This window comes from Acipenser ruthenus, chromosome 5 (assembly GCF_902713425.1).
Source record: "Acipenser ruthenus chromosome 5, fAciRut3.2 maternal haplotype, whole genome shotgun sequence".
In the NCBI taxonomy this organism is placed as follows: domain Eukaryota; kingdom Metazoa; phylum Chordata; class Actinopteri; order Acipenseriformes; family Acipenseridae; genus Acipenser; species Acipenser ruthenus.
This window is the reverse complement of record NC_081193.1, coordinates 58,449,016-58,468,989: the sequence shown is the minus strand read 5'-3', so window position 1 is coordinate 58,468,989 and position 19,974 is coordinate 58,449,016. Positions and strand designations below refer to the sequence as shown.

At 40.8% G+C, this 19,974-nt stretch overlaps 1 protein-coding gene across 1 annotated transcript in view; it reads right to left on the bottom strand.

The window, feature by feature from the left end:
- Positions 1–5,020: 5,020 nt before the first annotated feature.
- The window catches only part of ppm1g (protein phosphatase, Mg2+/Mn2+ dependent, 1G), a 112,786-nt gene continuing 97,832 nt past the window's right edge, over positions 5,021–19,974 (bottom strand). The window contains exons 6-10 of the mRNA XM_034005287.3: positions 12,842–12,964; positions 9,238–9,472; positions 7,186–7,315; positions 5,636–5,735; positions 5,021–5,362 (exon numbers count right to left, since the gene is read on the bottom strand). Coding sequence (XP_033861178.1) covers positions 5,171–5,362; positions 5,636–5,735; positions 7,186–7,315; positions 9,238–9,472; positions 12,842–12,964 — 780 coding nt within the window. The 3' untranslated portion in view covers positions 5,021–5,170. The remainder of the gene's footprint in view (positions 5,363–5,635; positions 5,736–7,185; positions 7,316–9,237; positions 9,473–12,841; positions 12,965–19,974) is intronic.

Genomic DNA, 19,974 nt, shown 5'->3' with positions numbered 1-19,974 from the left:
TAGGGATGGTGTTACCTGGGTGATGTGCTGTGTTGGGTTTGCGCCAGACATAACGCTTAGCATTTAGGCCAAATAGTTCGATTTTTGTTTCATTGGACCACATAATCGTTTGACACATCTTTTCAGAGTCTCCCACATGCCTTTTTGCAAATTCCAAGTGGGATTTTACATGGGCTTTTTTCAGAAATGGCTTCCTTCTTGCCACTCTTCCATACAGGCCAGATTTGTGGAGTACCTGAGCTATTGTTGACACATGGACAGTTTCTCCCACCTCTGCCATGGAATGCTGTAGGTCTTTCAGAGTTGTCATTGGCCTCTTGCTGGCTTCTCTGACCAATGCCCTTCTTACCCAGCTGCTTAGTTTGGGAGGACGGCATGCTCTAAGCAGATTCTGGGTGGTGCCGTATACCTTCCACTTCTTAACGATCGACTTGACTGTGCTCCAAAGGATATTCATTGTCCTTGAAATCATTTATACCCCTCCCCTGATCTGTGCCTTTCCACAACTTTATCCCAGAGTTGTTTTGAAAGCTCCTTGGTCTTCATAGTAGTATCTTTGCTTTGAATGCACTACCCAACTGTGGGGCATTACAGAGACAGGTGTATTTAATATGAAATCATGTGAACCACTTTTATTGCACACAGATGGACTCCATTTAAGTTATTGTGTGAATTCTGAAGGCAACTGGTTGCACCTGAGCGGTATTGCAAGTGTTGAGTAGGTTGTGTAAATCAAAGGAAAAAAAATCCCATTTAAATGCATCAAGATTTCAGGTTGTAACACAAACTGTGAAAACGTCCAAGGGGGGTGAATACTTACTATAGGCAGTGTACATTTCTTAAGATTCATACAAACCAGGTCAATGAAGTTATCTACTCAAGCATCATACCTTATCATTCACAGGCTATGTTGTAAACAGAGGGAATAAGAAGAATTGCAAGCTTGGGTTACCCATCAGCTACTTTGAGAATCTGTGGACTGATAGTCACACTGCAGACCGACTAACTTGAAACTCTACACTGCAACCAAGCATGTCTGGTTAATATATAGTTTTTTTTTTTTTTGTTTTTTTTTTTTAAATGAGCTTCTTCTGAAAACACTTTATATTTTTTGCACACTGAACTCTGAAGAGACATCCTGTTCTGTGGCTGTTGAGCGGTTTGTATTACCCTTTTCTGGTCCACTGGAACATTAACACGCAGTTTCTTACCAAGTAAATAATAATAAATAGCTGATGTTTCAATATCAACATTTCTACTTTTTTGTACACAATTTTGCTTCCTCTAGCTAGAGGGTATACTGCAGTTATTAAACGCAAAATAAAAGATTTAAAAAAAAAACTCTCAGTATTTAAATATTTGAACACACTTGATATTTCTCCCCATTGCTTTCATCGGCTTTGGTTTTAAAAAGGACTTATTTGACATCACACGTGCCGTTCTACTCTCCTGGTGAAAATTCCATGGGGAATAACCCACAAGACATTATGGTTGATATGAATGTAAGAAAACATAAGAACATGTATGATGATAGGACACCATTCAACCAATCTTTTGATATAAAAAAAAAATCATAACTGAAATGCCACCAAAAAACATATGTGGGAAATAGAAATGTAATCATTACCTCAGGGGTATTTATCCTAAAAACCCTGATACCCTGAATAAGATATATCAAAGCTGCACATCAGAGCCTGTGACGCAACTGTGTCTGACCCCGATGGCATAACTGGGCAGCAGACGCAGACATCAATTTTTCCTTCAAGACTACTGCAATCCTGGACGCAGCCACCTTGAAGGTTAATGGATACATTTATTTCAGGGAACCAGGGTTATGATAATAACTCAACTTCCCTATCAAGTATGAAATGTAACCTTTACCTAATGGGTAGAAATTCCAAAGCTGTTGCAAGGCAATATTGCAGACAAACTGGAATGCCACAAGGCTAGGCCAAGGCCACCTTGCGCATTACCATGAGGTACCCCAGTACAAATTAGCTAGGGTTAACAATTGAGGGAGAAACTCACCTCTATGTCTATTTGTAAAAGGTTGACCTGGAAGTCGCCCTTAATTCTCTAGTTCCAAAAGACAGGGTTTTTGAGGAGCCACGACCTAAGTCTGTAGAACCTAGTGAAGGTATGGGTAGTAGTCCAAACCGCTGCATTGCGAATGTCATTGACCGATGCACCCTGAATTTGAAGAAATGGGAAGTGAGCTTCGTCCGGACTGCCTCCAAATTTTTAGGTCGGTCAACATAGCACGCCAGGTCCCACACTGGGCAGAACATATGGAGCTGCAGCTCCCTGTCAGACTGGAAGGAGATGGAAAGAAGCCTCCAAATCACAGACTGGTTGACATGGAATGCCGAGATAGTGTTTGGCAAAAGGCAGGATCGGTACAGATCATAACCCTTGTACTGGCCTCTAAATTAAGCAGGTTCTGCCTAAGGAGAACCCCTGGATCTCACTCACCCGCTTTGCAAAGGTGATAGCAAGCAAACAGTCACTTGAGTGATAACATTTGGGCTCAACTGAATGTGTGGGCTCAAATGGAGGCTTCAAGGAGTGCATTGAGCACCACGTTTAACCTCCAGCGAGGAACAACATCCTTCACAGGCCGCCAAAACCACCAAACCACTTTCAGAATGGTTTTGCCCCACCAGGAAGCTGAGCTCCTGGGGAGATGAGTCAATTTTACATGGTAAGCCGAATGGCTGCCAGATAGACCTTTAATATAGCGGGAATTCCTCTCATCAACAGATCCTGCAAAACTGCAGTATTACTGCCATGGGACAAGTCGTGAGGTCGAACCCACGAGGCAGACACCACGTCTCTAAGACGCTCCACTTGTATCTGTACTGGGAAAATGTGGACACTGCTGTGGCATTTTGCAAGGAGTCAAAAACCCTTATTAGACAGACCCAGATGGCTCAATGCAGCTGTTCAGGGACCAGACCGAGCGCTACAGGCTCGATGGGTCGGAATGCCTTAAGGTCTCCTTGCCTGACTGAGCAGATCACAGCGCTTGGGCAGTCTCCATGGCTGGCTGCTCAGAAGCTGCATCAGGGTTTAAACCAGAGTCCCCTGGGACAGTAAGGGGCTACTTGACTTATTTTCTCCACACACAGTGGGAGCAAGGCAAAACGGTGGGAAGGCATATAACACTTGCCTTGGCCACGGGTGTGCCAAGACATCTACTGCCAGCGGGTCTCTGTCTCCTATTATGGAGAGCCAGAGGGGACAATGGGTTGATTCACGGGAGGCAAAGAGATCTATCTCTGCTCTCCCAAATGAGGCTCATCACTCTGAGGTGCTATGATCTCTGAGACGTCTACTGCCCAGTTTATCCTCCAACTGGAGCTGCTACATCCCGAGACACCACAACGGCATCCTGTGGGTCCGTGCTGCAGTCACGCCCCGAACTGCAGTGCAGTAGCTGGTGTGTGGCTCTCCCTTGGCATAGAGCCATGCGGTGAGGATGCAGTCACCTCTCCATGAGGGTGATGTGTTTCTCCAGCATACGCTTTGAGAAATGTGCTCAAATCTCGCAGACAAGCTGTTTGATAAAGACACCAACTGTACTGTCAACAAGGCCTGCTTGGTACCAGACTGGGGATGTAACACCGCTTGGTAGCAGGTCGGAACTTGAACGGTACCACAGTGGTACGGGGTCGGTTTGGTGCCTGTAGCGCAATGGAGAGTTGCAATGGAAGGTTGCACCGGCGATGAACCGAGCAGACAGCAATATGAACCGAATCGGTTCAGCAGCAGCACGGTGCCTGAGCACTAGTGCGGTAATGTACAGTACCCTCAGTACAGTTCGGTGGTACACCTGGTACAGTTCAGTAGTACACTAGGTGGTGGTTCACCCGGTACAGTACCTTCGTTACGGTCCGGTGGTACCGTGTCAGAAACGGGGTAGGTCTGCAAACCACAGTTATCGCAGAAGCAATATATAGGGGTGCCCACCTATATACTTCAGGCAAACCAACACAGTCCTAAGACTGGGGGAAACCTGCTGTCAAAGCCTTGACAGCCTTCGCAATGGTACTGCAAGCAGGGACCGAGGTGGCAACAAAACACTGCAGGAAGGACTGCAAGCAAATCAGACTCGGCGCAGACCTCAGCCCAGCAACTACGTAGTGAATCCGAATGGTAACCTTGTTTTTGTACAGTACTTGTATCGGTGGGAACGGGGTAGGTCTGGACCTATAGGTTACCACATAAGCAGTCTATAGGGATGCCCATCTATAGTGCTTCTGGCAAGCCGACACAGTCCTAAGACTGAGGGAAGCCTACCGTCAGAGTCCTGACAGTCTTCACAACGGCACTGCAAGCAGGAGACCAGGGCGGCAACGAAACACTACGGGAGGGACTGCGAATAGGTCAGATCCGAAGCACAGCTGAGGCCAGCAACTGCTAGTGAATCGGAAGGGTAACCTTGTTCGCTGTACAGAGTACCAGCGGGGGCTGGAGCAAGTCTGGACCTACAGTTACCATGGGAGCGATCTACAGGGATGCCCATCTATAGAGCTTTTGGCTAACCCAAACAGTCCGAAAACTGAGGAAAGCCTACTGTTAGAGCCCTAAAAGCTTTCACAATAATTCTGCAGGCAGGACTAATGTCTCAGGTTCGCATGAAAGGAAAAATGATTTTGTCTGTGTCTGCAGTCCAGTTATGCCCTCTGGGGCGGCACGACTTCGTCACAGGCTCCGACGTGCAGCTTTGATATATCTTATTCAGGTGATCAGGGTCTTTAGGATAAATACCCATGAGGTAATGGTTACATTTCATACTTCACAGGGAATCTGAAATCGAAAGTATACCGCTGAAAATAAATTGTAAACAGAAATTCCTATCTCCACACTGTTAGTGAACAACACCGATGTGCAGCTCACTCCTGGTCGACCTGCTCCATTAGTCTGTTTGGTTGTATGCAGTATTTGGGTGTATTTATGTATGGTCTGTGTATTTGTATAACACTAACATCACAATAAATAAACTTCTTTATAGAAGGGGTTTAATTTAAAATATGGTCACTTAAATCCTTTATTAGTAAAAACTAAATGAAAAAGAAACGAATACAACAATACTTTAACAAGTAAAACCTCATGTTTACTTAAAGTCTGTTTGCTTTGCTTACAAAAAAATATATAGAACTGGCTGGTGTTATTCTATTTTAGTTTTCTTGCTGCTGCCGTTTCCATTTTTCTCCACTGAGCCCTGATCAACTTTCCTCTTCTTGCTGCTGTCAGACAGGCAACTGGAGTGATGTGGTGAAAATGTGATGATAATGCAAGTCATGTTATCACAACCAGTTCCATCCCCTGAAGTGTCAGGTGCCAAGCACTGATCCAACAGCTGTAGAAGAAGAGGACATTTTAAGCCGATTTGAAAATTGTCTCCAGATAAATTATGCTTTTGTTGTCAATAAATGTTGTCTATTGCATGCTAAGTTATATATTAAAATTAATACAGCAAGCAAGACCACTAAACTGAAAATATTTTAACTGAATAGATGTTGATTTAAAACCGGCATATTCTATGTATCCAATATGTATCCAATATACAACTGCTGCTGTTCTCCAAATAAAAATCTGTTTAAATGACAAAATTAAAACCACCACTACTTACCTCTTCCACTATGGAAGAGAGGGGCTGAACTTCACCATTATCTTTGTGCTTTATCCGTTCATTGACAAAATGCACCACTTCCTGGCTGCTCATCACGTTCCTGCAAAGTATTTATTATATACATACTGATAATACATAGAACACATTTAAATAAATGTAAATACATTATTTATATAGTAACATATGGAGAGCCAGCCATCATGGATTTAGAAAAAAATGATACTGTCTGATTAAATCACCAAAACTTTGAACAAGTTACTGCAAGGATGGATATGTACTCTGATGGCTGGGAAACTGGTCCTTAATCCCCGATATATCCCCGTAGAATGTTTACAAAGCGCTGTACTGGACACACAGCAGTGTAGAGTAGTGGTTAGGACTCTGGGCTCTTGACCGGAGGGTCGTGGGTTCAGTCCCAGGTGGGGGACACTGCTGCTGTACTCTTGAGCAAGGTACTTTACCTAGATTGCTCCAGTAAAAACCCAACTGTATAAATGGGTAATTGTATGTAAATAAAAAAAAAAAAAAAAAAGTGTAAAAAATAATGTAAAAATAATGTGATATCTTGTAACAATTGTAAGTCGCCCTGGATAAGGGCGTCTGCTAAGAAATAAATAATAATATGAGAGTATATTCAACTTGTAATTCTAAGTATATTTTTTAAAAATAGGCTACTTAAAATGAATTATTTTTACTCTAGCATTCGATAGGATCCAGATCATGCTCCCTCCTGCAACAATGCTGCTTTTCTGTTCCCACAATACGTCACTCATTTCAATCAGAGCATGAACTGGATATACTGCGATGTTTAGAAGAAAAAATCGATTTCTCCTGTGAGAGTTATTAAAAAAGTAAATTCCCTATTTATTTATCTAGGATGCGTGCATAAAAAAAGCAATACACAAAATCCGGAATAAACTGCAACATGGACAACATGGGATACAGCAAAGGTAAAGTACTGTATAAACACTGCGGGGGGGGGGGGGTTGTAACACTAACCTTCTGCAATTTGAAAAATTCTACCCTTTGGAGGTCTGACTAACTTGACTTCAGGGTTTGTACAGGTGCAAATATCCACCTAAAGTACACAGTATTACACCTTTCTAAAATGCCATGGGTCTGAAGATTATTAAGAAAACAAGGTTTTCAATCTGTGATGAAGTATACCCTACAACCTAGTTTTTTTTTTGTTTTGTTTTGTTTTTTAAATCAAAAGTCACTCAAATACATTTCTTTAGAAGTGTCCTCAAGTGTAATTTAGTGATTTCCTTCCTAAAAAAAGCAACACTACCAGTGTTAACCACAACACTCAGGAACTAGGATCAGAAAGAAAATCATAAATACCATGAATAGTAGTTTTCATTTTATACAAAACTGTTTGACAGGTGTGCAGGCTCATCTATTTCAGATTCTTCACTAGAATCAGTGTCAAGAAGTTAGTATTCTATACATTCTATAGCATAATACAGTCACTCACCACCAGGGTAGGGTTGCTAAGGATTAAAAAAAAAAAAACATTTAAAAACAGTTTAAGAGTTGATCTCACTTACCATATTCCATCACAAGCAATGATCATGAAATCATGTTCTTCATTTAATGTTAGTACTTTTACATCTGGCATCGCTGAAATCATCTGTTCCTCTGGAGGGAGAGTCTTGTTGCGTTTGTAAAAATGATCACCTAAAACGAAGTACCAAAAAAAAAAAAATTGTTTGCAAGCTAATTTAATAAAAATAAAAAATAGGTCTGCAAGCAGTCTACCCAATGAAAATAATCTTCCTAGCATGCTGCCTACCATTGGCATTCAGTCTAATCTATGAAGCACTGAGGTAAGGTCAGATGGTGATATTGCCTGTAGTTTCAGATTTTTTTGGGAGGACAAAGTATGTTGAAATAATCACTCTGTGCTGGCTCCATAAACCCACTCTATGGCATGGAGTTTAGGTGGTTTAGCAAGGGTAGCCCCCCCCCCCCCACTATTCCATAATATGGTAGAATTATTGCGCAACATATGGTTGTATTAAATTTTACGGTCACGGTTTCCCCTCCCAATGTGTTGTGAATTAAATTACATGCACTATCCCCCAATGGCCACAGGGTGGCCAATTTGGCAGTCACATTATTATTATTATTATTATTTGTTTATTTAGCAGACGCCTTTTTCCAAGGCGACTTACAGAGACTCGGGTGTGTGAACTATGCATCAGCTGCAGAGTCACTTACAATTACGTCTCACCCGAAAGACGGAGCACAAGGAGGTTAAGTGACTTGCTCAGGGTCACACAATGAGTCAGTGGCTGAAGTAGAATTTGAACCGGGGACCTCCTGGTTGCAAGCCCTTTTCTTTAACCACTGGACCACACAGCCTCCTATAAGGTCAGTTACTATGGTCAGCAACACATTTAACACGCAGGGTTATAAAACAGTTTGTTGGTAACTTTACTGATGCTGTTTTTAATCCCTTTAAATCATGAAATCATTAGTTTGACTGTCCTGTTTGGTTAATTATAGGGATGCACCGAATCCGAATCCTATATATCCGCCCAGACGTACATCCATTTTAATACATCCCTCCAATATGTGCAGTTCTTTAAATAAGAGACAAGAATCCGGTATTGAACGTAACTGTTGTACTTAATAATAAGAACACGTTTGATGAACTCTGTCGCAGCTCTCGACTCCCTCAATTACTGGTGGCGCATGCACTAAACACACGCAGCTGCTGAATTCAAGCATACCCCTGTATGCAACAGCACATTCACATCACACTTTTCACAGAGTAAAGTTATGCAGTAAACCTGTAATATATAGTAATGGCAAACTGTTGTAGACTTTTGTGTTGTTGCTTTGTCTGTCAAAACGTGTTCTAGAAATAATACTGAGAAAAAAAAAAAACAGTGCACAGAAATATATATTTTTTGTAACTTTACAACTGTCAGATGTGCAAGACATTGTTGAAAAAATGCTTTAGTAAATTGAATTTTACATTATTGCAATGTGTCAATACAAGTTGAACCATTTGGGAACTGCTTTGAAATAGTTAAAATAATTTTTAACTATTTCATTGCCTATTTGATATGTGGGTTTTATTTTGCAGTGAGATCATTTAGGTCACTCATCACGGTAACTTTTTCCTCATAGCTCTGTCACAGATCAGGCGACACAGGTTGAAACATCATTAAAAAAATAGTGGGTTATGGCAAAGATGCAGCTCTCCTTTCTTGTAAAGGTAAAGTAAACGGTTCTGTACTTTGACGGTTCTGTTGTGGGGGGAGGGGGCTAGCGGTAAATTGTGTACGTTTCAAGCTGAAATCTTATTCAGGGATATATTTCCATTCGGTAATAAAAATACTATTAACTCAAAGGCTCAAAACTATAGATTGTACGCGTCCCTTGTTAGTAGCTGCCAGTCTGTTTTTCATTCAACAGTTTCCTTCAGTTTTCTTGACAGTTTTTGTAGGATTCGGTTTTCGGCCAAATCCTTTGAGATGGATTCGGTATTTCGGCCAAATCTCCAAAACTTGGATTCGGTGCATCCCTAGTTAATTAAGGTGTACTCAAAAAAAAGGTCCTGCCTTTTGTATATATAAAAATATTCTTACCAATTGCTCTGGAGAGATTAAGCCCTCCATTGACCCTGCCATCCATTGTAACCTTTCCACCTGCATTCTTTATCCTTGACAGCTCTACCTCATCCTCTGGCTTATGGTCGTATGACATGTCAACTGCCTTCCCACCCTCAGACACCACACATCGAGAGTCTCCAGCGTTGGCCACAATGAGCTGTTTTCCACGTATAAGTGCAACGACAGCTGTTGTTCCACTATCAGATCCAGGCTGTGAGGGGCAAAGGACAGAAGATCAAGGATTTATTTTGGTGCAGAAACAGAAGCACACGTGTATGCTAGTTTGAACATAAATATTCTTTCATATGTTACCAAGACTACAAGTTACCAAGGTGACTGATCCCATAGCTATCTAGCCAGTTATAAAAGACCACAATGATTCTGCAACAACATGCCTTGGTAACCCATTCCATATACTCACCAAAAAAAAAAAAAAAAAGGGTGCGAAAAATTATGCATCCCCTTAAGCCACGCTCCAGATAAGGTCTTGGGTCATTTAGTAATTTACTCTCCAATTTGGACACTAGGGTTGTCAAAAATATCGATACTTTAATACTACCGCGATACTAAATTTCAAAAACTGTTCTGAGCTTCATTAATTATGCATTCGGTAATACCGAAAAACAGAAAGTATCAGAGGACTCTGTACTTGCATAATGAAAATTGCGTGTTTGCGTCCTTCATGTACAAGACGTCGTACTAAAAAAAAAAAAACAAACCTTCCCTTTATGTCCGCGCAGGGACACCACACACTCCAGGTGGAAACAATGACAATGAGACAGCCAGGAGTCAGGAGTAAAAGGTTGAGAGGAAGGCACACAAGCCCAGCGGCCCGCACTCTTCGGAAAAGAGAACAGTAGGAGTGCTGTGTGGAAATATTTCGTTTATGAAGCGAATGAGCAGGGCAAAGCAAAAGATCCACCCAAGCCCATATGCAAACGGTGCTTTAAGAAAAAAAGGAGGCCACACCTCAAATTTAGCGAAGCATTTGGCGGACAGGCACCCTGACCTCTTCAAATAATTCAGACAGGTTAGCGACAGCGTAGATTATTGAATGAATGCATCACATATACAAGTTAAAAATACATGTCCTCAAAGAAAATGATGGGGAAATGTGAAATTAAGAAAGCAAGCTAGCTAACTTCGCGCTAATGTGTACGGTGTTGTGCTCTACGTTGGAGTGCTCTACGTTGGAGTGATAGATAGTATTTGTCTGCCTTCAAATTAATGTTACAAATAACGACTCTAGTTATCTGTCAATGTATCAAACACACTTCACAGATTTCTCTCTGAGCTTAGTCTAGCTTTATTGCGGTCGCCCCCAGGCTCGGCCTTCTAAGACGTAGTACACGAGAGCTGTATATCATAGGCGCATATGGCTGTCACTCTTGGAAAGGGGCGGACTGTGGCTTTCTAATTATACCAAATATGGGCATCTACGTCAGTGAGAATCTGACCTACTGCTTCACGCTGTGTGAGAGCACGGGATGGAGCAGACACGCAGGATAGCAAAGAAAACATTGCCAAACAAAATAAAAAAAGATTGCGTTTCCCTTGTTTTTGATCATTTTCTTTTATATATTTTGCATTTCTTGCATTTTCTATAGTTTTGTTATACATGGGTGTTCCAATTTTAATTCTTTCATTTTAGACATGTTCCCAAGACCTTGTAAAATACATTTTTTTCTACTCCGAGCACTGAAAAAAATATTTATTGACAACAAATGTTCTTTTTTTCTAAAAAGCGTATTTTATTTTCATCCTGCCATTCGTTAGTTTTTTGTTTATTATTTATTTCTTAGCAAACGCACTTATCCAGAGCGACTTACAATTGTTACAAGTTATCATTATTTTTTACATACAATTACCCGTTTACACAGGTGGGTTTTTACTGGAGCAATCTAGGTAAAGTACCTTGCTCAAGGGTACAGCAGCAGTGTCCCCCACCGGGGATTGAACTCACGACCCTCCGGTCAGGAGTCCAGAGCCCTAACCACTACTCCACACTGCTGCCCTATGTTTCTTTACTAAATTTAGTGGGTATCAAATAAAACAATGGATTTTTTTTAATTCTCTGAATCCCCAGTTTGTGCTGATGTATTCCCCATATGGTACTTACCTGAAACCCCTGTAGGTCACAGTTATAAGCACAAATATAATAACAGTAAAAACTTTGAGAACTTTTCTCCGTCAATAATGTACAGAGCACTCACCTGAATCACTTAATAAAAATCTCAAATTCATCCACTGTGTAGTTTTACTTCATCTCTTTACTTCACTACTAAAAACAAGCAGAACTATTAAAAGGCCAGTCAATCATAGTCCTACACAAAAAAATTAAGTGATAATATGCAATTACATTTACTGCACCTGCACCGTCTGACCTAGAGTCAAGATTGTTTGCCTTTATTAAAGGAACGTTCTCTTATTTTGCGTGTTAAGATTTTTTTTTTTGCCGTGGTATTGAAGAGGTATCAAGTATCGTGAAACTGAACTGGTATCGTATTGAAGTTCAAAATTCTGGTATCGTGACAACCCTATTGGACACTGTGTAAAATATTTTTGGTGAATAAAATGCAACGTTTCCTTGAAGTCATGAGTACTTTCAATAAACACTAATACTTTAATGCTAACTTATTTGGTATGCATTAACTACGGCCTTACTTTGAACTACTGTATAACATGGTCTTACAATAAAAACATCCCCTTTCTTATTTTATTTTCCACCTGAAAAAAATCCAACATCTTTTTCACAGCCATTTAGTCCTGACTTAATATTTGGGAAATTGCTACTCTCAATGTAGTTAGTGAGTCTTCTCCCACTAGTATTAGGCTGTTTGTTTATAGTTGTTCTCTGTAAATGTTCCTGGCAGTCTCATGTACACTCCCTTTCAAAATAGGCAGGCATGCTCCCTAAAATTTTAAAAACAAAAACTTTCAAAAACATTTTTTAAAAACTGTACCGATACTGCACTAACGCAAATAAAGAAATGCAAATACTGTATTCCTTATTGATTGCCTTGCGATAGCACTATAAAGCACCATGGCTCTTGGAACACAGAACACTGTATATATTACATATTTACCTTCCAAAAATTCATTTGACAGATAGGTAAATTGGTAGGTTAGGTTGTGGAAGACTAAGACAGCACCGAGCAATCCTAAAGATCAAGAATCCAGACGCTTACTCTGCCAGTCACAAACACACATAAGTGAGTGGATTGAACCGTACATTTAATTTTTTTTTTTATTGAAAACCTTGACATAGGTCACGTATTTCTGGCAATTCCCAGCAGGCTAAATTGAGCTGTCCTGGCATTTCTATGATCCATCTCCAGCATCTCCAGCTACTGCATGCAGTATATTCACAATTGACCACGGAGATGCCGGGAACCAAATAAAGTACATGCGAAATCAAGCTGTACAGCAAAATTGCTATGCATATTCTTTACGTATTAAATTTAAATATCGTAATTCATATTCTTCAATGCATGAAACACTCAAAACGCAGCTTATCTGGAGCGCTGCCCCTAAGAAAATAAAACGTGAGCTGTGATGATTTGTTTTAAGTTGTATGTACCTCTTCCTTTCCTTCCATTCCTGGAAGCAACATGTCCTCGTCTTCTGCTTCATCACTGTCCTCTTCATCATCATCTTCCTCCTCCTCTGCACTGCTGTACTCTCCATCTTCCCCACTGCACTCCTTAATGAAAAAAGTTAACTCAATACCATCACATGCCTTTCAAAGAATAGTCATTAGACCAGTTAAACAAGTAGTGAATTCAATATCAAAGTGTTTTTGTAGTTGTCTAATGTAGTTAGAAAGGCCCAATTCACAAAACTTTAAGGACTGTTTTTGAAAAGTATTTATAAACATTTTCTTATGTTAACCCCATCGCTGCCAGGGGGCACTTGTGACGCCTATGTGACACAAAGAAATGAATTTGGGAGTTAGCTGTTTCAAACCCAAATCACATTTCCCTTTCAGATACCCCAGCCTAACCATATTGTATATCTTGTTTTTTTGCACTTTGAACTTTAAAATGATGTCAATGTCTTTGGGGTATATAGTCATGTGACCACAAAATGTTACTGTAAATGGAACAAATTAAAATTAAATAAATAAATAAATAAAATCACCTACATCAGTTACACCCTAAAACCCCAGCAGTAGATAAATATTACAATCTTTTTATTTCTCTATGTGTGTGTTCCTCTTTATACAGATAATAATGGTCTTTTGAGACCCTGGAATGATGTCAGGACTTTTTTGCACACCTCAGTGTGTGTTACCCTTCCCCCTCTGTGGGGTGCCAAAACAGCCCCCAAACATTAAAGATACCCTGGCATAAGCATATGTTTGCTGAATGTTCACAAAATGAGGACTTCAGGAATGGGTAAGACAATCTTTTTCTGGTGTCTTACGCATAACCCTTCAGAAATCTGAGGTAACGTTACCAGATACTATAAAAATTGCTTGTTTTTCACATTACTTTGACATGTAACTTTGGTACCAAACTAGACACTGCACTTTATAGAACACTGGCTATAATGTAACAGTTTAAATGTAGGTGCATTATGTTGATAGATGTGACTGTGGGTATTTTAATATAAATTAAGTGGAGGAACAATCTAATTCTGCTAAAAACGCTGCTAACAGTCAAAATAATTGTTTAAATATTATGAGAAAGCTGCTCTCACTACTGTTCGTTTGCCCTTTAAAAATAAGACCCAACACACAGAAACAGAGGTTTATGTGCTGATGCACACTTAATACAAAATAAACAAAAACAAAATAAAACACTTAGCTCCTTCAGAGCACTAACTAAACTTCCGGGAACAACCCTGACAATAAAGTGGGATGGCTAAGCTGTTTCCCCACCACACAAAAACAAAACACCCACAAATTTAACAAATTACCCACAAGTACTCTCTACGATGACTGCTCAGAACCAGTGCACACAGCCCTCTGCTCCCTTCTACTCAGCAGTCCCGAATTAACAAACTGTGAGGCTTATATGCAAGTACGGGCAGCTGGCTCTAATTTACAATGATTATGCCAACTGCCAAAACAATTAACAATTAAATAAAACAATTAACAAATACACGCGTTTGGCATGGAGGATTTTTAACCCCCTCCCTGCTCTGCACATTTTAACAAATGTGCACGCATTGTATATTAAAATGTGCAAGTGTCATATAGTAAACATACAAGTCAAATACTAAATACAGTACACCCTCGCTATAACAACCCTGTTTGGGTCCAAAGCCTTTTGTTCGCTATAGTAAAAGGACAATCCAAAACGAACAATATAAGCTGCTGGAGTAAGTTAAGGAAGTCACCTTGGATAAAGGCATTAGCTAAATTATTAATATTAGTGCTGTTTTTATTCTTTGATTTTCTTTATTACAGTATTGGTCACTACAACCACTAATAATAATAATAATAATAATAATAATAATAATAATAATAATAAGATTGTGAATAAAAATAGAATTACAGTACCTATTTGTGGAGTGCTGCATCCAGTATTCTGTCTATATCCTATTAGTTGAAGAACACAGTACAACCCCCCCCAGAAAAAAAATAAATAAATAAACGCGCATCAAAGTTTCAGTTTTGTTTCAATTGCAAATTTTGGTTCCTTATTTATAAAAAAAAAACCAAACAAAAAAAAACACACATCAAATGTTGCTTTGCCATGCTGGTTGCATAGAGCTGATGTACGAGCCAACATCAGAAGCAGTTTGATTTTTTTAAAATCAGTATTTAAATCGTATAATGGAGGTCACATAGCGAGGATGTAAATAGTATATCTACATTCGGCTTACGGTTTGGCCCCGAGACTGTTGCTGCACTCGGTACTGTAAGTTACAAGCAAGCACCATACATTTAAAATACAATTACCAGTACATTTTATTAATCACATTAAAGAAATGAAAAGTGATGTTAACATGCTACATTTATACACACCATAGGGGCTACAGAAAGTGTTTTTTTTTGTTGTTTGTTTGTTTTTTTAAATCCAAGTCAGTGATGATAACTATCGGATTCGATTTTGTTTTCCTGGGTTGGGAAATAACGTTAACGATTTAATAAAGGTAACAACAAGATAACACATTGTGAATCTTGGTGCGCAGAGTACAGTAGCTTGTAATTCCAGTATGTATATATTTTGACTGTCGTAGTGTCCATGTTACCCTTCGTTTCACTGGAGCAGACAGATTCATGTGACATATACCAGTGCGCTGACTGGAGAGGATCACTTGAGCTGTCATGACATTGTCAGGGGTGTTACATGGGGCAATCCTCGCAGGACTTGGTCGCAAGCAATATAGTTGCTACTAGTAAACTGCCTAGACAGTTGCCGCTAGAACTGCTGACCCGCTTTCGATTTCAGAGCTTCGGGACTGTCAGCATGCAGAATTTCCTCATTTTTAGAAATCTGTTGAGGGGCCTCATATCCAGCAGAAGGCAGGTCTGCCTGCCACTGTGTCAGGGACAAAAAGAAAGCAGTTCTGCATTTTGACTACATAATACATGTCTAGCAATGTTACGTCTGCACTTCACTGTGTATGTTGAAATACAAAAACGTGGGGCAAGAAAGTGTCAGCTAGGTGTACTCTGCTGTGGCACCCAAGTCTACTTTTGGATGACCTAGTTTGGGCAGATCTGACTCTCATGGGGGGCAATCTCTCAGCTGAGTCCAGGCAAGCAGATTGTCCCATGTCCTGCACCAGTTCCAGATCTTTATGGATAGGAGACAAAACTCCCCAGACTGTCTCCCTGGGGATCAATGTATTTTATGCTGTGGTGGTGTAGGTGAGAACTAGTACTTCACTTCATTTTGAGACTGGGCAAAGTGTTTCAGTGCCAGGAAGACTGCAATTAGCTCCAGATGCTATGTGTGAAGGAGTTTTAGTTTTGGTGCAGCTTCAGAGAAAACTTGATGTGGAGGAAATCTGGAATGGTGGGGTTTGAGGAAGAAAGGAGACACTTCTGTGCATCTACAGTGTAGTTTTGCATCCCTAACCAAGGAGACTGATGTGTCCCCAAAACTGCTGAAATAATTGTGCTCTTGGCCTGGCTCCAATTTAGCAGAGACCTACCAGCTGACCGATTGTGGCCACTCTGTCCTCTGTGAAATACACTCTTCCTGAGAGCGTATAACCTAACAAGGAGACGTTAGGTTATCATCATAACCCTGGTTCCCTGAAATAGAAATATAACCATTACCGAACGGTAATAGATCTCTTGTAGCCCGAATTACCTGAGCACTTATCACAGCTGCTCCTTTAAGAGCCCCGTCTGCATCCGGCATCTTCTCCACACCCAGGTGATATCAACTGCTGCTGCACAGAAATCAGCTCCATGTTCTCTTGAGGTCTGCTGCACTGGATTGAACGCAGTGACCTTAAAAGGGCAATGGTTATATTTCTAATTTCAAGGAACCAGGGTTACGATAATAACCTAACATTCCCTTTCAAGTACGAAATGTAACCATTACTGAATGTGATACAATACCCAAGCCGTCGCAAGTAAAGGACTTGCAGCACCGGCAGATGTGCGAAGGAGGAAGAAACTGCTTTTAGCATTCTGGCCAAAAGAGTGACTGAGGGTCCATGGCAGTAACCTCAGCATTTAATACCAGAAGTCCAACTAAGGTGTGTGGCTATGTAGTAATGGCATTCTGCATGAGGTATTAATTATGTAACCTATAAGTTTTACATTATGTGTACGTCTTATAGTTAAGTTGTTTTTTAATCATTATGTTTAAATTGTGTGTGACTGTGTTTTTAGTCGTTTTAATGTGCTCACTAATTCAGTTGCTTTTATATTAAGTTTCTATACAGTATTGTGTAAGTAAGTATGGAACGAGTCATGGACAGAGCGCAACCCCCCCCCCCCCCTCGCAGAGGGAGTGTGCAATGATAGAGTAGAAACCCTATCAAATGGACAGAAGTAAGACAAATGAGAGTGGAATCACCAGCTGCTTATGAAGGTATAAATATCAAATCTTGTAAAAGTTTGTTAGTCTTTTCATCTCTTTCGAATTGACTCCATGGATATCTGTGATTTGATACAAACGTGTTTTTGAATCAAAAACCATTTGTCAGCTTAATTTTTTCACTACAGCTTACTACCCCAGGACTTAAAGTTGAACACAATGAAAAGTGTGTTAGAAGGGCAGACTGAGTGGCTTCCCTTAACACTCTGGTCCCAAAACCAGAGTTCTGCTGATTTACGACATTGTCGGTAGAACCTGGTAAAAGTATGAGGTGTGGACCATACTGCAGCGCTGCAAATGCATGTGACAGATGCGTCCTGGAATAATGCCCAAGAGGTTGCAAGACCGCTTGTGGAGTGACCACTGACTTTCTCCGGTGGGGGCAGGCTGGCTAGATCATATGCAATCCTGACCTTGACAGCAGCTGTTTAGACAGGACTTATCCTAGGAACTTAGACCCAAATCAATCTAACAATTGCTGCCAACTCTAGGTGCAGTCAACATAATATGTCAGTGCCCTAACTGGACAGAGAGTATGGAGCTTTCTCTCCCTGTCAGACTGGAAAGGTGGATGGAAGGCTTCCAGTTCCACTGACTGGTTAATGTGGAAAGCAGAAATGTTTTTAGGGAATAAAGCAGGATCAGTGCGGAGAGTAACCTTAGTTCTCGTCGCTGAGAATTCTTGCATTTCACCTAACCGTTGTTCTTGCATTTCACCATCCCTTGTAATCTCCCAGGAAAATTGCTGCAGGGCCAGATGAACTGCCCACAGCTCCAAAACATTTAATGTGAAGACCCTCCCATGGGGGTTCCCACACTCCCTGTACTCCCAAGCCGTTCCAGACAGCACCCCAACCTAGGTTGGAAACATCTGTAGTCACCACCTCTCTCCTCATGACACAGTCCAGAGCTGTGCCCAAGCACAGATAAGCTGGCTGTTTCCACCACGAGGGAGCCTCCATACAGTGACGAGACACTGAGTAAGCAGTGGCGTTCTAGACAGGGTGCCGGACCCTGTGGTTGAACCAGGCTTGGAGAGGACGCATGCGTATGGATGCTGCTGCCATCAGGCCCAGAAGTCTGTGGAAGGTCATTACCTCACCACTGCGTTCAGCTGATGTCCGACAGATTGGTGATCATATTTTCGGAATTGAGGCTTACGCCGAGATAGACAGCCCTTTGAGAGGACGTTAACCGGCTTTTCAATTGGTTCACCGTGATACCTAACCATTGGAGGTGGTTGGTGACCAGTCCCGTGTGTAGCACTGCCTGTGCTGGTGACTCGGCCAGTCGCTCGGGTAATTGATCACGCTGATGCCTTTTATAGTCAGAGGGGCTGTAGCAGGGCAGCAGGAGAGAGCCATGTACACTATTAGAGGGGGCAGGGCAAAGCCCTGCTGTATAATGTATTGTTTATGTTTGTTTAGCATGGGTGAATGTATTGCTACGATATCAAATGTATAGTTTAGGTTATTTTAAAAACGGATGATTTAATGTATTATATGATTTGAATGGATTTTGTGTTTAGTTAAAATAGTGTTTTTGTTTGTTATTGTGTAGCAGCATTGATATGGTAACAAGCCCCATCATACAAAAACTTGTGTAGAATGTAACCGTCTCCAGATTAATTAATTTACTGCTAATTTGGAGACGGTCACATGTATAAAAGCCTGCAGCTCTCTGCACTCCAGGTGCGGGAGTTCGGAGGACAGAATGGAACGAGAGAGACAGAGGAGTCTGGAAAAAAGGGAAAGATAAAAAGATAAGGATCAGTGAATGCAATTGCTCAGCCTGACCTTAGTGTTCTTTTGTGTTTGTGATTGTTTTTGTTTGCCTTATTATTTTTGCTTTGTGAGCAAGTGTTTTTGTGAAAACTTAAATTAAATTTTTTAATAAAAAAACGGCACAACCGTGCTTTCACCCGAGTACCTGCCTGTTTGTCGCTTCATTTCCCTGTCATCACTCAGCCACCCTTTCACAGGGGCCAATATAGCATCCATAGCTAGACAGGCTGAATGGCAGTACATGGAACTCGTACGCTTTGCCTTGAAAGGAGAACCGCAAGTACTTTCTGTGGCTGCGTCTTATATGGATGCGAAACTAGGTGGCCTTGAGGTCCATTGTAGCGAACCAGTCGAATTACTTTACTGACCACAACAGTATGTCCGTGTATGGAGCAGGGTATAGTATGCCAAAGCATCTATAGAGGTTGCAGTGCTTCAGTAAAATATGTACTGAATATCTAGTGTACAAAATAGTGTAAGAGAAGTGCTATGGTAGAATACGTTCGAAAAACATACAAAACACAGTAACACTAATAATTTGAATTTCGAAAACTAAGCACCATCCGCCCCTCCCCCCTCCAGCTTGTGTTATCCAGAGGCAAACCTTTAATTTCTTAATTTGCCATCTGACAGCAAAGCACTGTATAGCATAAACTGTATTGAAAGAAACGTCTCGAAACCCCTCTGCTGAATTTTTTTGTTAAATGCCCAGACGACCCAAAAAAAAGTTGAATGCAAACTGCAAGCAACTGCTGACTTATCATGGAGGCACAACCAATCTCCGGGGTCAGTTAACAAGCATAAGTTCATGTCATAATTTAGTAGTACAGTAGCAAAATGCAACTGATAACCTGCTTGGAACAGTGACTGTCAAATAAAGGGTTGTTTTGCCCAAGTCAGATGCAGTTATTTAATTGCCC